The 18,601-nt window shown below is 40.3% G+C and overlaps 1 protein-coding gene across 1 annotated transcript in view; it reads left to right on the top strand.

The window, feature by feature from the left end:
• Nucleotides 1-411: 411 nt before the first annotated feature.
• The window catches only part of STRBP (spermatid perinuclear RNA binding protein), a gene marked incomplete at its 3' end in the record, with an annotated part of 29,781 nt that continues 11,591 nt past the window's right edge, over nucleotides 412-18,601 (top strand). The window contains exons 1-10 of the mRNA XM_082009034.1: nucleotides 412-623; nucleotides 4,919-5,084; nucleotides 7,704-7,848; nucleotides 13,309-13,400; nucleotides 13,807-13,902; nucleotides 14,647-14,758; nucleotides 15,371-15,468; nucleotides 15,946-16,057; nucleotides 16,718-16,810; nucleotides 17,677-17,876. Of these exons, the coding sequence (XP_081865160.1) occupies nucleotides 445-623; nucleotides 4,919-5,084; nucleotides 7,704-7,848; nucleotides 13,309-13,400; nucleotides 13,807-13,902; nucleotides 14,647-14,758; nucleotides 15,371-15,468; nucleotides 15,946-16,057; nucleotides 16,718-16,810; nucleotides 17,677-17,876 (1,293 nt within the window). The 5' untranslated portion in view covers nucleotides 412-444. The remainder of the gene's footprint in view (nucleotides 624-4,918; nucleotides 5,085-7,703; nucleotides 7,849-13,308; nucleotides 13,401-13,806; nucleotides 13,903-14,646; nucleotides 14,759-15,370; nucleotides 15,469-15,945; nucleotides 16,058-16,717; nucleotides 16,811-17,676; nucleotides 17,877-18,601) is intronic.

Genomic DNA, 18,601 nt, shown 5'->3' with positions numbered 1-18,601 from the left:
TTACCTCATTCTAAAGTAGACATAAACTCTCCTCCAGAGGTGCCTGGTAGAGATAAATATGAACTGTGCTCCACATGTGCCTATTCCTCCTAGAAGCCAATAAAAGGATTCTAGAAGGGTTGAATTTAGGCATCAAATATTGGGTGCCATAAAACCCACCCAACCCAACCCTATATGTTTTACCCGCTTAGTGCTGATTTTGCACTGGTGTTTGGGTTCTTTTTTTCTGTAGTAAATTTATTTAAATAAAAATAAGAAATCACTCCTGCATGATTATAAGCAATGGTGGTCATAAAACACTTCCCTGCATCTGTCAGGGAGGATTCCCATTCAGGCAATGTCCTTCTATTGATAATCCAATAACTCTGTTCTTTTTTCCCCCCCCTGTTTCCCACTTCATAACAGAGATCTATCCGATCTTTTGCTAATGATGACCGCCATGTTATGGTGAAACATTCAACCATTTATCCATCTCCAGAGGAACTTGAAGCTGTCCAGAACATGGTATCAACAGTAGAATGTGCCCTTAAACATGTCTCTGACTGGATGGATGAAAAGAACAAGTCTACGAAATGTGAGGGTGATGTGGAAGCAAAGGAGGAAGCTGCAGAAAGCAATGCCAAGTGAGTGAGTTGAGCCTCATAATGTGTTACTGTACTGCTCTGAATGGGTTCCTTTCCTTCGAAGTAAGAGTTGTAGTGTTACTTGATTCTCCTGCATATGAATGTTCATAGGAGGAAGTGGATATATTTGGACTTTTTGAGGTGGAAGCACGTAGGGCGAGTGCAGGGAATAGTAATAAGCCCAATGTGGGCAGCAGTTGCTCTCTCTTTCATTATTTGTTTTACTGGGACGTTGTGAAGCTGCACTGAGCAGACAAACTTTTCAGCTATTATATGTGAATATATGTCCCTGTAACACACAAATGCAAATCCACAGCTATGTAGCTTAGGGACTCCTTCAGTTTAATACACAAAAAAACTTTAGTTTCTATCCACTAAACTAACTTTTCTAAGGATCCACTGCCTTCTATCATTGCTATGATTTAACTCCTGTAGGCAACTCGGCCCCACACAGCCGTGCACTCACTCCCCTCCTGGTGGGATGGGGGGAGAGAAGGAAGACTAAAAGTGAGAAAACTCATGGGTTGAGATAAAGACAGTTTAATAGGTAAAGCAAAAGTCATACATGCAAGCGAAGCAAAATAAGAAATTAATTCACTACTTCCCATCGTCAGGCAGGTGCTCAGCCATCTCCAGGAAAGCAGGGCTCCATCACACGCAACAGGGACTTGGGAAGACAAATGCCATCACTCCAAATGTCCACCCATTCCTCTTTCTTCCCCCAGCTTTTATTGCTGAGCATGACGTCATGGTACGGGATATCCCTTTGGCCAGCCTCGCTGGTGGGGTGGGCTGAGAAGCAGAAAAGGCCTTGACTCTCTGTAAGCACTGCTCAGCAGTAACGAAAACATCCCTGTGTCATCAACACTGTTTCCAGCACAAATCCAAAACACAGCCCCATACCAGCTACTGTGAAGATATTAACTCTATCCCAGCCAAAACCGATTATGTAGTTCTTCACTGAGTAAAACATCTGTTTGCACTATGTCCCAGCCTGACATGGTGCCAATTTTTTTCTTCTTCCAAGAAGCAGGAACAACTGGTGCTTTTTTTTTTTTAATGTTTCTTTTTAACTTGGGCACTTCTGGCCTGTTAGTGGTTTCTGGATAATCTGTTTCACATGCTCTCCAACTCAGGTAAGTATCTACCCAGGTTACAGGTTAGGAAGGGAAGCACCAGGAGACAACAGCCAATTATTGTGACTTGGAAAACCTGACTTCCAGTTCCCTGCTCTTCCTGTGATGTAATACTTTTCTACTGAACTTCTTGGAACTTAATCTGGTTACACTGTCTGCACTAGAGATGTGGTCAAAGGACTTTCTCTGTTTTCTTTCCAGTGATAGAAGGAATATTAAGAAGGTCTGCTGTTAATGTGGACTTTGCCCAGCACATTCTGATCTTAAAACTGATAAAGTGTATTCTTTTTCATATATATTTGTTACGTTTTCTGACAGCTTTTATGGCAGTGAAAGGCTTATTGTAAGTCCTTTTTTTAATTTTTGGTGTCCTGGTAAATAATATATATTATGTCAAGTTGTTTACATTTTGGGATGGGGGAAGTATAGCCTACTAAGGCAGTAATAGATGGAAGTAGAGACCCTGTATATTGTATACTTCTGGAGTAAGACACAATTCAGTGCAGGTAATGGCGGAAGATCTAACTCTTCATGAGGAAGACTTGTATCAGTTTTTAAACTGAAAACACAGTTAACTGTCTTAGTATGAGAGAGAGAGTGATTGCCATTGTTTTTATCAGTTATTCCTAAATGCATAATGATGTATGTCTGGAAATTCAAAAATGAAATACTGTTTCCTGTTTCATCGTAGTAGTATCGTTCTTGGTTATTTCCAATTCTCTTACAAATTTTGAGAGTAGTATTCCAAAAAGGAGGCATGAAGCTCTGCTGTACCTCACTAGCTGGACTGTACTTCCATTTAGAAACAATAAATGTTTCTAAACATTTAGATATTAATAAACTATATTAACTGAGGAAATCTGTGTGGGTGGGAAGAGCAGAAAGCATTCATGACTTGATCTGGTTTTCCAACAGTGTCGTGGATTTTACAGACAGATTTTACCTGTGTTTTTCCACAGGTTGGTTTCTTAACATTTAAGCTTGTCTTTGATTATCTCTAGGATAAGGTGGTGGGCTTGGGAGCTCTTGAAAGAGACTGCTTGCTCTGCATGAAGTTTAAATGCAGCACCACCTACTCAGAGTACACTCATCCACATAAGAAATGTTCAGCAGCATGAAGACCATTATAGGATAGCCTTGGAAAAGTAAATATACAAATGGTCCCTCATTTTGAGGCCTGTTGCTTTCTGTGTTCCCTAATAAATATTTAACGGACGCAAGTGCGATCACTGGCATTTTTGTGTAAGGCTGAGCTGTGATGTGTTACTTTTTGGTGTGAAATGTATTCAAATAGAAAGAGCAAAACACTTAAAATCATGAATATTTTTACATAAATTAATGTATAAATTGATTTAAGACAGTGTGATTGTATTACCACCAGAGAATAATTGTAGTGGATTGATAGGCTGCTTCTCCACAGACGGGTAATTAAGTTTTGTCATCACCTCGGGGAAGGTATTTAAGCTCAGTGTTTTGCTATGCTATGCAGTGTGCTGTATGTTTTGTTGGTGACTTCCTGGCATTACTGGTGACATTCTTAGGTGTCTTCTGGTGTAGGCAAATAGGCACAGAATGGATTCTTCCAAAAAACCCCAATTAAAAAAAAAAATATCCAAGCCTGCAGTAAATGCTTTTGAGACAGTTGGATAGCCTTGCTTTCATGCATGCCTGTGCAGGATTTTTCACGCTTGTGCTCTCTTATAAACGCAGAGTACAGTTTTTGTAAATATCAGTGTATTATTTATACATATAAAACAGTTTGGGTATTTATGCATTTGCTTTGAACAAATTATTTTACGAATCACTTTACAAGCTAAAAGGGGTTTACAACATAGAAAAATATCTAACTTGAAATGTCTTTATGCTAGTTGCAAACCGTATCTAAAGGAGTTTCGCATTTTCTCACATTTGCATCCAGATACTGTTAAAGTAGCGTAGTTCCAGGGTGGAAGTTGAGATGATGTTTACTTTTGTAGCAGTTTTTGTTAGTTTGCTTCTGGCTGTTCCAAGCATAGTAACTAGTTTGGGATCGTCGCTTCCTTTTCTGTGTCATTCCTTCTTTTCTTCTGTCTATTGTTTAAGCACCTGTTCCTCCCTTTCCATTTAAAATACATGGATAAAGATAGTACAGTTATTGGATGAAGATACTTCTGAGTGAAGCTTTGGAGCTATGTGATAACCCTCAATCACAGTGTGACTGGGTTTGGGTTTTTTTGAGGTTTTGGGGTGTTTTGTTTTATACCCAGTCCATCCCTCTGGGTAGTAAGACTGATGTGAAAGGGCTGCTGCCCTTCTGGCTGAGATGGTTTAGCACCTTTGCTGCTTATGTGTTTTCTGTGGTGTTTCTAATGGTGATGTGCTGCTGGTGAGATGCATCATGTGGCAATAGCCGGTGTTGAACTGTCAAAGATGCACTTGCATTTTTCTTGCTGTTTTTAAGCAATCCTAGCCTACAAAACTGTTTTTTGTTGCAGTCTTTCTCTCGGTACTCAAAACTAAAGTGTTCTTATGTTGCTTCGAAAGTTGTTCGCTGCGGCTCTTAAATGTTCCCGTAAACTTTAGCTGGAGAGTAAAAATTAGTAGACAGACCTCTATTCCTGTAGGTGCCAGTGGTAAGACTTGTTGAAGCAATTGTGCCTGAATGACTTTTGGAAATTAGATGCTTTCCTGAAATATCAGTTTGTAGTATGGGCTAAAATTTCAGAAGTTGGTTGTACAATTTTAATGATAAAGGTCTGAATGTACAGATCAACTAAAAGAAATATTGAAAAGGTGTGTGGCCAAGTTTAAAGTTGGAGTGTCACTACCAGACGATTCAGTTCGATTCTGAAAACAGGATTTCTGTCAGAGAGCTCCCATAGATTAATTATTCTACTCTTTTGGTAGATCTGCAGGTAGTGAATTTGGGCTTTTTTGTGCCTTGTGACTTGAGCTAGGCAACTTCTGCCGTTTGCGTGAATTGCAGATCAGTGCTTCAATTTTTTCACAGGAGCTACTTACATAAAAGGAGTCTGTACTTTTCACTTTCTGATCAGTGATACGCCACTTTAGCACGGTCATCAGTCCCATCCGTTTCTCTCCTCACTGTGGTAGGATAATACAATTATTTTGAATGTGTGAAAATACCATTATAATTACTCCAAATTGTTTCATTTTCAGGGATCAAGGTGGTCGGACGTTGTGTGGTGTTATGAGAATTGGCTTGGTTGCAAAGGGCTTGCTGATAAAAGATGATATGGATCTGGAGCTGGTTCTCATGTGCAAAGAAAAGCCCACAAAGACCTTGTTATGTACAGTTAAAGACAATCTCCCAGCTCAAATTCAGGTGAGTTAATGTAGTGTAGTCCTCTAACAATGGTGATAGCACTGCAAAGGTGTATTTGGGTAAAGGCTGGAATTTGTTCCAGGAAGAAAGGCAAGTGATCTAGATTAAAGACATTTTGAATCTAGGATGACATCTAGGGTGTGTGACACATTTAATGTGGTGACATGAAGTAGTGATTCAGAAAATTTAACATCTTATTCCTGTTGTTGTCTAATCCCTGTGTGCGATGTCCGTTGTCCTATGACGGCAGCCAGCCCTTCTGTTTGGTAACTGATGCAGCCAACCTTTGCTCTCTGGTCCAACCACTAACGTGAGCTAAATTGCAGTCCAGAAATCTTCCTGGCTCGAGCATGTGAATCGGTCTGTGGTGTTGTCCCCTGCCCGAACCTGAAGTTCCACGCTGCAGCTGCTTTGCTTCGCTTGGGCTGTTCCAAGATAAATGCCTCTGTACTTCTGAAGTGAGAACAAGTCACTTTAGGTGGTCACTGATTTTAGCTTCTGTTAATCATGAGCTCATAATTTTTTCATTTATGGCTATTTAATTCTGATGTTGGCATCCTGTAGGCAGCACTTACAGCTAATATTGGTCTCTTTACAGCAGCTAGGGATAATGCTTTTTTGGCAAAGTTCTGAGTCTGAGTAATCAGTCCGGCGTCCAGACTGATACACGCTGTCACCGAGAAGCTGTGCCCTGAAGTATTCCACTGCAAGTGCCTCTCTCCAAACTATATCCAAACTTCATCTGCTTTTCTGCCTTGTGTTTATTTCAGCATAGACAGTATGTGTGTTACCTGTTCTCACTGCTCATTTGTTCACATAAAGGACTTGTTTTAATGAGATGATGTTGTGCCTGCAGATGTGGCCCTATCCATAGTTGAGAATGCTAAGGATCTCCTGAGTAGTAAAGAGTAAATTTTACTTGTTTGTAGTGAGGTGTGACATGAGAAGGGTTGAAAGTGAAAAGAAAAGTTAGCATATGCTTTGAAAAAAGTGAGAATGGCACTTAAATTAAAAGATGTGAAGACTGCAATACATTCAAGGGACAAGTAGGTAAGATCCTATGGGGAAGCACTGGGATGGAAGGGATTACAGAGAAGGTGAGGCAAGAGGAATCTGGCTCATGAAAGAAGCTACAGCCATCGTGGGCATAAAAGACGGTGAGAGGTTCTGCAGATGCATCAGATAGAGGAGAGAGGAGGAAAGTGTACGCCCAATAGTGGACAAAAAGAGCAAATGAGGTACGGAGATGTTAATAGCTTCTGCTTTGCTTCTCTGAAGGCTAGAAGTGTGCAGATGCTTAAACATTTTCATCCCACCAATAAAGGAGCTGGAGGAGTGCAGATTGCAACAGGGAAAGAAGTCAGAATATAAGGCAGATATGTTCTAATTGTGTGGTCTTGCTGAAACAAACACAAACGCAAGGAACAGCTTCAGGACCCTGAACCATCTGTGGTTATCTTGGCGCTTTTGGAGGTTGAGAGGGGTCCCAAAGGACCGCTGACAGACCTGCAGATACAGGTCACTTGAGATAACTCTGATACAATGCATGTCAATGGAACACATTATAAGGCAGTTGTAGTATTACCTACAAAAGAAATCCTAAGCAAGAAACGAACAGTTTATCGAAAACAACTTCTAAAACATGTGATTTACTGGTGTGCTGTCAAGAGAGGAAGGTCATGTTTTCCAGGCATTGCCAGGGATCTCTCCTGGAGCTGGTATTAATGAAGTGGGTGACAGTGGTGTCCTGCATCCAGTTTCTAGTGCTGTGTGGAAAGGGAGTGAGAGAGATGGACAGCTAAGTTGGAGAAAATCAGATGAGTGAGAACGAGCACCTAGAAAACCACATAATTAAAATTACCTGGTTTGGAAAAAGTCAAGACCGAATGCAGGTGTAAGTTTTAAGACATTAATGTTTATTTATAAAGGGATAGTGATTCACATGACTACCGAAGGTAGGATGAGAAGTAACTGGCACTGTAGCAAGGGGCATTTTTGTTGCAAAATGGGTCATCTAAATTACATGTGCGGCTAAGAATCAGAACAGACCATTTAGAGAGGTGGTGAAATCTCTGTTGCTAGGGCATCTGAAGAATAACTTAGGGTTGCTAAGAGATGGCCAAGTAGTTCATGGCAGGTACATGGACTGGGCGAGCTGGTGCAGCTGCTGCACCAGAGTCTGTCATCCGTTTGCACTGACAGTTCTGGTTTTGTTGGTGATACCGCACATGTGAGCTTCTACATTTAGAGGCAGCCTCACCGGAGAAGCCTGTACTGGTTAAGAACAAAAGTTGCTGGTGGTATTTTGCATACTATCAGCTATGGAAGTCAGCTTCTGTCTTGATTGAAGAAAAAAAAAAAAAAAAAAGACAAAAAAAGTTCAAAAAACAGTGGTAATGTAGTGTAACTGCTTAGTATTCTCATTAAACTTGCTACAAACCTTTTTTCTTAAGCATGTTACTGGGGTTTTTCTGTTCTTTAATGAGGGAGGCAAGGCCTTATTTGTTATTGCAGTGTCTTGTAGGCTTCTCATTAGTTGAGAGACATAGGCACATGCAGAGATTCTGCAGGTTTTCTTTTGATTGGGAGATTCTTGAAATCTTTCTTGGTGACTTTCAGAAACTTACAGAAGAGAAGTATCTCGTGGAGCAGCATGTAAATGAGGCAGCTATTATTATTCGTAACACAAAGGAGCCCAAGCTAACTTTGAAGGTGATACTTACATCCCCTCTCATTCGAGATGAAGCAGAGAAGAAGGAAGGAGGTACACAGAGCGTTTTAACTTGTTTTTAAGACTGTTCTATCGAAATGCCCTGACTGTGCAGCACAGGGTTAATTGGGAAGTAGGTTTTAACTGTGCATCATCTACTAACTAGATTGGCTATTGCCACCATAGATTACATTCTTTGTGCCTTAAAAAGACAACAGTCACTTAATTTTCATGTAAATATGCATAGTTTTCATTTGCGAGCAATATTCCTACAGTGTTAACTTTGGCATACAATTAGATCTTAGTTCTCCTTTCTTTCCGACTTGCTAGTTAATTCTTGAGCACCCCAGTGCTGCACAGTCTTGTTTTCAGATTAAGTCAGTCAAGTGGGATTGGTTTGTAGTATCTTGAAAAACTCATAAAATTGTTTCTCTTTTTACATTAAAAAAAAAAAAAAACTGTCCTGCAAATCTTGCAAGTATGTCATCCTGGCCCTCAATTTTTATTAATTGATGATACATATGTGTATGTTTCTAGCTTTAAGAATTTCCTAACTGGGATACAGTTGAAGTTGCAGTGCTATAATACAGCACTTTCACTTCTGAATTGAACATTGTACCTCATGTCCTTAGAGCAAAATAGATATAGAAAACTGTAACTTAGTTTCTTTCCGTTCCTTCTCCCTAACTGCGTGATGTCCAGTATAGTTAATGCCCCTACTTAAAGGAACGTTGACTGGTAGTAGCAATGAGGTTGGAAACAAACCAAGAGAAATAGAGAAGAGCAACTGTAGCCATATTTTGTTTTATTTTTAAACTCTTGTCAGTAATATCTGCTTCCGCTTCCCAAACCTATCCCTAGAAACTTTGCCACTGGATGATGTCAGACCTTTGACCAACTGGCCACTCTCTGTCATGACAACTGAGGCAGCTGGGCCCATGTGGGCTAGGGAACTCCCTGTCGCTCTTTTCCCATTTCTAGACTTGCCACAAGTCCTTTGCTTCCTCCCTTCTCCCACGTGAACTACCGATACAATGAGAAACGTTGGTCAGTGTCTCCATTTTTGTCTCACGCAATGGCAGGAAGGATCCCTTGTCAAATGAAACGTGACGCTTTGGCAGCAGTTGGATGCAGAGAAATCTTACAGAACAGATGAATGGCAAAGATTTCCTAATTGCAATGTTTGTCTATTCTCAAATTCGTAACGATGCTCTTTTGCAAGGCCATTAAAAATAAATTGCATATTACTTCAGTTCTTCAACTTCCCGTAAGATGCTGAGATTAGCTCTGCAGTTGCAGCTGATATGTGTTCATGAGAAAGAGCACAAAGTGCAGAACAAATTTTAATGGTAAAGGATTTGCAGTTTTCTCACAAGGGGATACAGTTTTGCACAAAGGCTTCTGTCCAAGTATTCTCCTGCAAACAGTGATGCCATTGTGGCAGTAAACTCTAGGGGCTCCTGAATTCATCTCAAACTGAGTAAGGATTTGAATTTTTATGCTTCCTTATATTTAAAACATAGATACTCTATTTTGTTTTCAGAATCTTAAAATATTTTCAAAATTCTGTACTAATTTTTTAAAAACTGAAAACCATTTTACTACCTCTCTTAGAACACTGCTATGCTATCATTTCTGTACCGCTGGTGAGGATAGTTAATAGGGTAATGGATCTTGTTTTAAAGCCCAGGTTCTTTGATTCATCACAAGTGACCAGACATTTATCATATTCAAAGGTATGTGAAACATTATGCAGACGTCACCAAGTAAATTGAAATGGGGGTGGGATACCTTTTTTCATAGTATTTCCAACCATATTTAGGTCACGGTCACTTAGATTGAGACCAAAGAGGTTTCACATCTAATAGCAAGGAACAGTACTCGGAGGAACTGTCTGGTGAAAACACCTTGATCCCCAAAGGAAGTACTGCCGTATGTTTTCAATAGCCCCGAGTAATGCCAACCAAATGCAAATATACTTCCTGTGCAGTTTTAAAAACTGTTTTGAGTTTATTCCATACGTCCTTTTGACTGAAGGAGCTCAAAATGCTTGCCAACTTGCCTTTCATCTTACATGTAAGATAGGCCACTGGATTGCAGGCGCTGCCGCTCCCAGGGAGCAGAGGCTGCGCAGAACTGACCAAGGTTTCGGTGTTCGGTGTGATTAGCACTAATCTGTCCTCTAACCAAACCGGCAAGGTTAGGCGCCGCCGACCTCGTTACCAGTGCTCCCATTTGTTCTGTAGGAATGCTGTGTGTGCCTTCATGCCCTGATGTCAGAATGTATCGAAAAACATTCCTGGATTTCTCTTCAGTCCCCACCTCTTTGGAAAAGTGTTCATGTTCAAGATGCGGTGTTTGTCCTATTTGTTTTTGCTGCTCGTTAGCAAAAATAAATAGTGGACCAGTGTGTGTGTGCATTTCAACATTTCCCACAAATGCCTATCCATAAAGCTCTGCTTTCTCATGTCGACTTGAGAAGTCAAGCACCTAAAATTGCTGCATTTTGCATCAGTTTGAAATTTAAAGTTCTTAAGGAACTGAATTTTTAGTCATAGCATCAAATATAAATTGGGCTTTCCAGACCAGAACCTTGTAGCTTGCAAATCAGTTGTTGTTACTGAGTGTACAGTAACAACAAGCTTATGTAATAATAAACAAGTTTGTTTACCAAAGCGGGGCTGCAATCAACCTTGCTCCTTGAGCAGCTACTGCATAAACAGTCTGCCTCTGCTGCGGCCTTCACGGGGCTGACGCAGCCTGCAACGCCTCAAGGTGCCAAGCGCCTTTGAAGGGGCAACGAGCCACAGACTTACCTGCGGAGATGACGACACTCCTCACACGGCTGGCCCCACATGAACGAAGCTGGCAGCTGCTGTGTGAAGGGCGAACATACAGCAAGTGGGGAGCGAGTTACCGAAGGACTGGTTCAGTCTTGCATAGTGCGAGCTGATGTCAGGGCTTTACCATTAACTGTTCATTAAACTCCTTGTATCATTGCCCTTGCTAAAAGCACAAGAAAAAACGTAAAGCTTTGCAATCACATTTGAAAATTTTGATTAGGTCTCACTTTCCTGACTGGCAGAGCATGAAGAAACATGACATTCTCCTGAGGGTGTCCAAAGGGAGCCTGCTGCAAGCCGCTCGCCCTCTTTACTGCCTGTTCTCTTCATCTTTCTGTTTAATAGAATCTTGCACCTGAAAGTTGGCTGACTGCAACATCCGCGAAAGGTGCTCAGGACTTTGTAATTGGCAAAGTTCTCCAAGATATTTGTAATTTAGACCTTTGGAAAAAGCCTTAATCCTGTAGGAAAAAGTATAATTCTAACTTGTTGACACAAATTAAATCTTAGGAGGTTTTTCATTCACCTGAATGAGATGACACATTCTGTAGTTGAAAGGAAAAATTCATTTACTTTGTCAATGGCTGCAACACACTTTAGCAAAGCCTTGTACAATACTAAGCAAAAGTCCCTAGGTGTTTGAAGATCCAGTTCATTGCAAAAAATTAAGGATTTTGCAATCAGTCACCTTTGCCATTTCTAACGTTTTAAAAGAAGATTCTGATCATTCATTGACAGTAGTTGTTTTATACAATACATGAGCTTTAAGCAGATGTTTATATTGTCCACAACAAAGTTTTCTTACAGAACTGCCTAGATGTACATTTGGTAATTGCGTGCCACAACATTACTCCTGAAAATAATGAAACTGCAAAGGAAATTTAGAAGCAAATCCTGTGTTCCAAAAGTGACCTTTTGTGCACATAGGAATCTAGTGCTTTGAGACTTTGCAGCTTTTATTTGGAAAACAGGCAAGAGGAGTGATTAATCACAATATTGTAATACTGTTGATGAGGGCAATAAGAAACAATGCAAATATCTGCTGCGAAGTTCACCAGGGTTTAGAAAATAAGCTTATAGCACTTAAGTCTTCTGCTGACAGCAGAGCCAGCAGGTGCGAACTGCAGCTGTGGACTCTCAGACAAGATACCTGGTTCTGTTCAGTTTTACACTGGTTTGGGGTTTTTTTGGCTTTGGGCTCTTTTATCCATCATAACATAATGTGCTTTTACCAGGGTAACCTGCCCATTGAATGGCATAGGAGGTGAAGCAACTTAACATTAAAGATGCAATTGCACATGCAACCAATACTATCCAGAGTAACCTATGAAAATGTACTTTGAGATGTTGCTACTAAATTGTACTACAAATTGATGGTACTTTTTTTTCTCCTAACTTGTTCTCATTTTTTAAATATCTTGCTGGATTTTGCTTATCTAGCATAGTCTTCAATTTGGAATGGATATTGTATTTCATTCAGACCTGCATAGGTCTCTTAAGATGTGGAGAACTGACCATTATGAATAATGAAAAGACTATACTTCCAAGTTTTTTATTTTTACATAAAGAGTAATTGTGATTCATAGGAAAACAACATATTCAAGGTTTTAGTTGAGCTATGGATTCATTTAGTATTTCCAAGATGATGTTCTCATGTCAGCTAAAAACTAAAATCTTTTTAACCTGCTTCCACAGATATGCAAAATCTGTCATTTGTACGTTTCCAGAGAATCTGGGTGTTAGTAACTCCTTAGGATTAAAAAAAAAAAAAAAATTTAGGGAAGAAAGGATTGATGCATAATGTCCCTCAATATAGAATTGGATGTGACTGCTAAAAAGCAGTTTGTTGCATGCTGGATAAAAAAAGAGAAGGGGGGAGGGAAGTGTAAACCTGCACAGAAGATATCGGTGTCTTGTCTCTTAAATCCTCCTTTGAATTTCCTCTGTTGATTTCAGTTGATGTTGGGAAGAGAAGATTTTTGCAGGAGGGGACTACCTCTCGAATATGTTAATAATCTGGAAGTTACCAAACTTAATTCTTTCAGATGTTCTGGTGATATGAAAGACTAATCAAACTGTAAAATTGCTTACTCGCATTTCCTGTATATTTCTTTCATTCAATTACATTGGCTAGTACTGTTCATGCAATAATATTTCAAATTCAGTATTTTTCTTGGGAATTCTCACCAACTGCATGGACGTAACTTTACTTTTTACCTATTATAATTTTTTTTTCTACTCCCCCAAGAATATCTTCCTCTTGTCAAAAGAATCTTGTCTCTTTGAAATTCTGTGCCACTTTTGTGGAATAAAAGTCACAAAGAAGGGAAGGGGGGCGGGGGGGAAGCCCAATACAACCCAACAAAAAAAAGTGCTATATAGCTATTTTCTGCCCTGAAATGTGTTCTACATTCTTAATAAGATCCCAGATTGTCTGTAGCAGTGGCCATCTTTATTATTACTATTATTTTACAATGAGTGAATGCCTTTGCTTCTGTTGCACATGTGCACATTTACTACCTTTAATGGCTTGTTTAAATTAAATAACACAGTGCACTTAAATTCTGGGAGTCTTATTATCTCATTGAGATGCTGCCGCTCTTTTTGTATTGTGACAGAAACCCCTTGGTCAAATTGTATCTGTCTCTTTTTATCCCATTTTTACCAGTAGATAATGTTGCGATGAAAGATCCTCCGGACTTATTGGACAGGCAGAAATGCCTGGAGGCCTTGGCGTCTCTGCGGCACGCCAAATGGTTTCAGGTTGGCTATTTGTTCTTACCTTGTTGTTATTGTAGCCTTACGAGGTTTAATTTGAGACAGTTTTAATTATAATGCCTCTTTAATTTCTGACTAGTCCCTAATAGAGCAGAGGTCTAGAATTCTGAATTCAGTGCTGTACTGTGCAGGGGCAAACGTGACAGGGAGACAGCCAACTGGTCTAGAGTTGTCATGAGGCTACAAAAGCAATATTGACATTTTGCTTCCTATTTTATATGTGTCTCTAAGTTGAACTACTTTACTTTTCTGTAACTGTTTTTATTTTGCATGAAGCTGATTAAGCATTAAGTAATAATAATTTTTAAAAAAATCTATCCCAGGACTCTGTGCATTTAAAAAGAAAAGCCAGGTTTTTGCAGGTGTATTGGAATCATTCTGTTTGTTTTAGGCCAGGGCAAACGGACTAAAATCATGTGTAATTGTCCTTCGTATTCTGCGGGATTTGTGCAACAGAGTCCCCACATGGGCACCACTGAAAGGATGGGTAAGTACAGAAAGATTTGAAGGCCACAAAGTCAGGTCTCAGATCTCCTGAGAATTGTAGCAATGTCTGGATCGGAGAAAACAGTGCATTGTATGAAACTCCTCCTTAACCCCCTCTTCCTTTTACTCCCCACTAACTTACCTGTGTAGAAGAGTGCTTGTAGGAAGGAAAGAGAACGCAGTATTTGTGCAGTCAGAAAGATGTACAGATACTGGGGAAAGAGACGTAATGTTGTGGGCCTTGCACATCCTCAGGGGTTTGCAATAGAATCCCGCTGGTTGCCTCCAAGTTTAGCTTTTTAAAAATATCCTGCTACCATGAGAGTGCTGCTCCTACCAGAGGATACCGTTTCACGTTAGCAGGTTTGGGGAGGGCCGAAGGCTCTGCATATCCAGAGAGGAACACTTTGTAGGTCAGTGGAGGCAGTGTTTTCTCTCGTGTAGAACTGACAGCCCTTTGAGAGGAGGAGAATATTCATGTGATCTGGCTTTAGAACGAGGCTCCTCCTTTTAGACTTCCTGGGCAGTTAATGGAGAGCAGTTGGCTTCCTCCAAAGGCAACTTGGAGCAGGGAACAAATACATGTGCCATGAACTGTCCTCTGGGATGGATGTCTCTGTCAGACCTGTAGTGGATTAAAAATTAAGTAAGCTGATGTGAATATTCTTCCCCTCTACCCCTGCATATTTAACTGCAGTTACAGTTATCCTTGTGTCCATACTAATCATAATTTAATGTCTTCTAGCCACTCGAGCTTATCTGTGAAAAATCTATAGGTACTTGTAATAGACCTTTGGGCGCTGGGGAAGCATTGCGACGAGTGATGGAATGTTTGGCGTCTGGAATTCTGCTTCCCGGTAAGGGGCGAAAATAACTTCAGGAGCACAAAAGGTTGATCAGGCAGCCTTCGCATTTGCTGTTGCTGTATGATTAGATGAAAAATGCCTGCCTTGAACTTCTAACCTGTAGTGGGGCTAAAGTGGTTTCTTGTTTCAAATAAAATAAACAAAAAAAAAAGGGGGGAAAAAAAGTTGCATGGTTGTAACTGTTTGAATAAGTACTTCCAAAGCATAGAGGTTAATGGAGAATGTTAGATTTGTTTATAAATTAACCCCTATCTCATTAAGGGGTTGCAAATAAGTAGACTTAATGACCATCTGTTTTCTGTAGATTCATTGAAATCTACATATCTATCCAAGTTGGTTTTTTTTTTTTCTAAACCTACTGCTTTTCATTTATGCTGTTACACATGTGCAGTGTTAACCCTGATAACTTCTGTGGCCGCTTGCTGGAAGGGAGTAAAACCCTGGGGTTATCTCGCTTTCTGTGATGTTTGAATCCCTTACTGGAAAAGGCACGCTTCCCACTCTGATGAAGACTGAGACTAGCTGTTGCAATATCACTCATGCCCTTTTTCATATTGCTTCTCGTTTACTCTCAATAATCTGCTTTGCCTCTTTCCTTCCTAGGAGGCCCTGGTCTGCATGACCCCTGTGAACGGGAGCCAACAGATGCTTTGTCTTATATGACAGTTCAGCAAAAAGAAGCCATTACACACAGTGCTCAGGTAGAAAACTTGTGCATTTGAGGAGCTAGATACTGCAACGGTGAAGATTTCAGCTCGTTAATACAACTTATTCTCTGCCAGGATAGCTTATTTTAATGGCAGTTCTGACAGTTCTTCTGGTGCGCTACCCTGGAAAGATTAAATGGTAGTTCATGAGTGCGAGTTAAACATGTATGAAATCTAATCCTTGCAAAAGGCAGTCTAATGTGTGCGCACCACTTGCATCCCACTTCAAGTGCTTATGGCACAGAGCCGAATTTCAGTAGGCTCCCTGTCCACGTGCCCTGCACTTTGTATTACCAAAACTAAGGAGTTTTACATTTTTAGACATTAGCATTTTCTATGGCTATCATAGACAGCTGTAGAAGCTGTCTTCTCATAGAAGTGGTTTTGCGTCTACAAACTTATTTAGAAACTTAGACAACTGAGGTAAAGCGGTGCTGTGATGTAACTTACGTTTCTACTGTCACCTTATAGCATGCCCTGAGATTATCAGCCTTTGGTCAGATCTATAAGGTTTTGGAAATGGATCCCCTCCCATCAAATAAGTCATTTCAGAAATATTCCTGGTCAGTAACTGACAAAGAAGGTAGGTAGTGTTTGCTTCAAAAATCACTAATTGGGCAGTAGACTAGGGGTTAATTTAGAATGGGTGAAATTCCTGAGTTTGTATGCTGTGAATGCATGGTAGAGGCTTTCCTTTGTGTTAAATGTGGGGTTTTTAAAAAATACTTCATTGCTAGGAGAAAATCTGGAAGGTTCTGTTCTCTAGAAGCAGCAGCAGAGGAGCAGCAGTACAGCTAGAATATAGCTGATGATTTTCTTTAAGCACAGGTCCTTTGGGGTCTGAAGAGTAACAGTAGTGTTTATGATTCTTACGCTGGGGAAGGAGAGACTGTAGACTGGTCAAAAAGCATATAACAAGTGGCCGTAATAAGAATTACTCAAGAATTCTTCCTAGAAAACAATGTACATCTAAGAAAAATAAATTTCCACGTATATTTTTGGTAAAAACAATACTCTTGGAGTTCTTGCCTTAGACTAACTGCAAAATTAAACTACTTCTCGCATGGCATGGTACAGTGAGTAATAAGCTAATATTGGCTTATGTGTAGCAATAAGAAAGCTTTGACTGATGGTTGAGTTCATTATAAGCATGCAAGGAACAGTATGGGACTAATCAGACTCCTGCTGTGGAATTTTGTTTTTCTAATAGCATATCCATATTACAAGGAAATTTATACCCTAGGTACAGGCTCATCTGCTCTTAAGAGACCATTTGAAGATAGTGTTGGGGATGATAAAGATCCAAATAAAAAGATGAAGCGTAATCTGAGAAAAAGTAAGTGCAACGCTTGTCCGTTCTGTTTTCAAAGATCTATTGTACAGTGGGAGCTGGTTTAAAAAGCTTCTCTGTGTTGGTGTGGAATAGCATGTGAAAAAGTCTTTGGAACAAAAAATGTTGTGTCTATCACCCCACATTTGAAACGTCAAACACCTATCGTGCATCTGAATTTCCCCCGACATGTTTTACGAACGGAATGATTTGCATTTTTAAATGGGATTACCCATCAAGTTACAGTCAAATTTAAGTTGCCCCAAGCAGCTGAGGTATTTTATTGATAATGCCCCTGTGCTCTGGTTTGTTTTTTTTTTTTTCAAAATACTGCAGTGACTTTGCTGTGCGAACATTTGCCATTTTGCATTCTTCCCCTTTTTGAGCTAATTGTTAGTCTCTCAAGACCTCCCACAAGAAAAATAAAATGCTTCATCTACAAAACATTGACATCGCCTATATGCATAGACTAGATGCGCCTCAGCATTGCTGGGATCCAGGCAGTTCTGGGGGCTGTTTTCATTGTGCCACTTCGGTGCCAGTTCTGGATATCGTTCCTCACTGCGTATAAAACTTACTACTTCTCTTATAGCAGCCAGGAATAATATAGCTAGCTGCTAAAGAATTGTGTTAACAATATAAAACAATGGGTAATTATAGTTGTTACCCAAAAGTAGAATGGCTTATTAAAGACTTAACAGTGTTATGGCTATCCTCAACCTCTGAGAGGCTGAGGCTTTGTTTTGCTCCTTTATACAGACAGAAGGCACTGAAATGCAAACTGTTTCATTTTCTCTTCATCTTGTTTATGTTCATTTTCCCTTTCTCTTCCCACTTCCCCCCCCCCCCCCCCCCGCCCCATCTTGTACTAGTACTAGATAGTAAAGCAATAGATCTCATGAATGCTCTGATGAGGCTGAACCAAATCAGGCCAGGGCTTCAGTATAAGCTGCTGTCACAGTCTGGTCCAGTCCATGCCCCAGTCTTCACAATGTCTGTAGATGTTGATGGTACGACATATGAAGCATCAGGACCTTCTAAGAAAACAGCCAAGCTCCATGTGGCAGTGAAGGTAAGGCAGCCTGAAGTAATGTGCTAACCCCAGATCTTGGAACAGAGAGTATGAAATATGTTTAGAACTGGTTATTACTTAAAAAAAAAAAAATTAAATATTGGATGAAACAGAGCTGCTACCTATGTACTCTAAACACAGCTTGGCATGGTTCAAAGAGCATCACTGGTTTTATACTAGCAGAGGAGAGGGACAATGTGGGAACGTGGAAGAAGAACTTCCCAGGGCTCTGTAGGTCAGCACATGACAATGGATTGAATGTGGTGTTTTCAGTTCTGGACTGGAGGGGTTCAGTTTTGTTCTGTTCTACTCCTTCCTTCTCTTGGTTTGAAAATGGCATGTTGGTGGCTCCCTCTTTCTCCCCTTTCTTCTGTGTCCATTCCTGGGTTGTGAGCTCCTGGAAACATGGAGTTGTTTCCTGTCTTCAGTGTCTGAAGATTACCTTTGTGCACCGGGATAAACCATGTACATAAATTATTGGTCTCCACTCAGTGTCTCAGTAAGAGACTCATATCATTCAGGCAGTAGTCAGCCTACTGATGCTTCTTGTAGGTGCTCTGTGTGACAGAGCTTAGGTCTGTAAAGCAGTGATAGACTGGAATGTCCAACATGAACATCCTTGTTGTACTGCAGTGAGGACAGTTCAGACTGCTAATGCAGACTGAGCCTGCTGGGTTTCTGGAAAGAAACAAAAGTTTCCTACAGACAATTCATGTGAAAGAACC

Source organism: Phaethon aethereus (genome assembly GCF_964289735.1).
Source record: "Phaethon aethereus genome assembly, chromosome: 20".
Lineage (NCBI taxonomy): Eukaryota > Metazoa > Chordata > Aves > Phaethontiformes > Phaethontidae > Phaethon > Phaethon aethereus.
The sequence above is the reverse complement of the archived record's forward strand: the minus strand, read 5'-3'. Positions and strand labels throughout refer to the sequence as shown.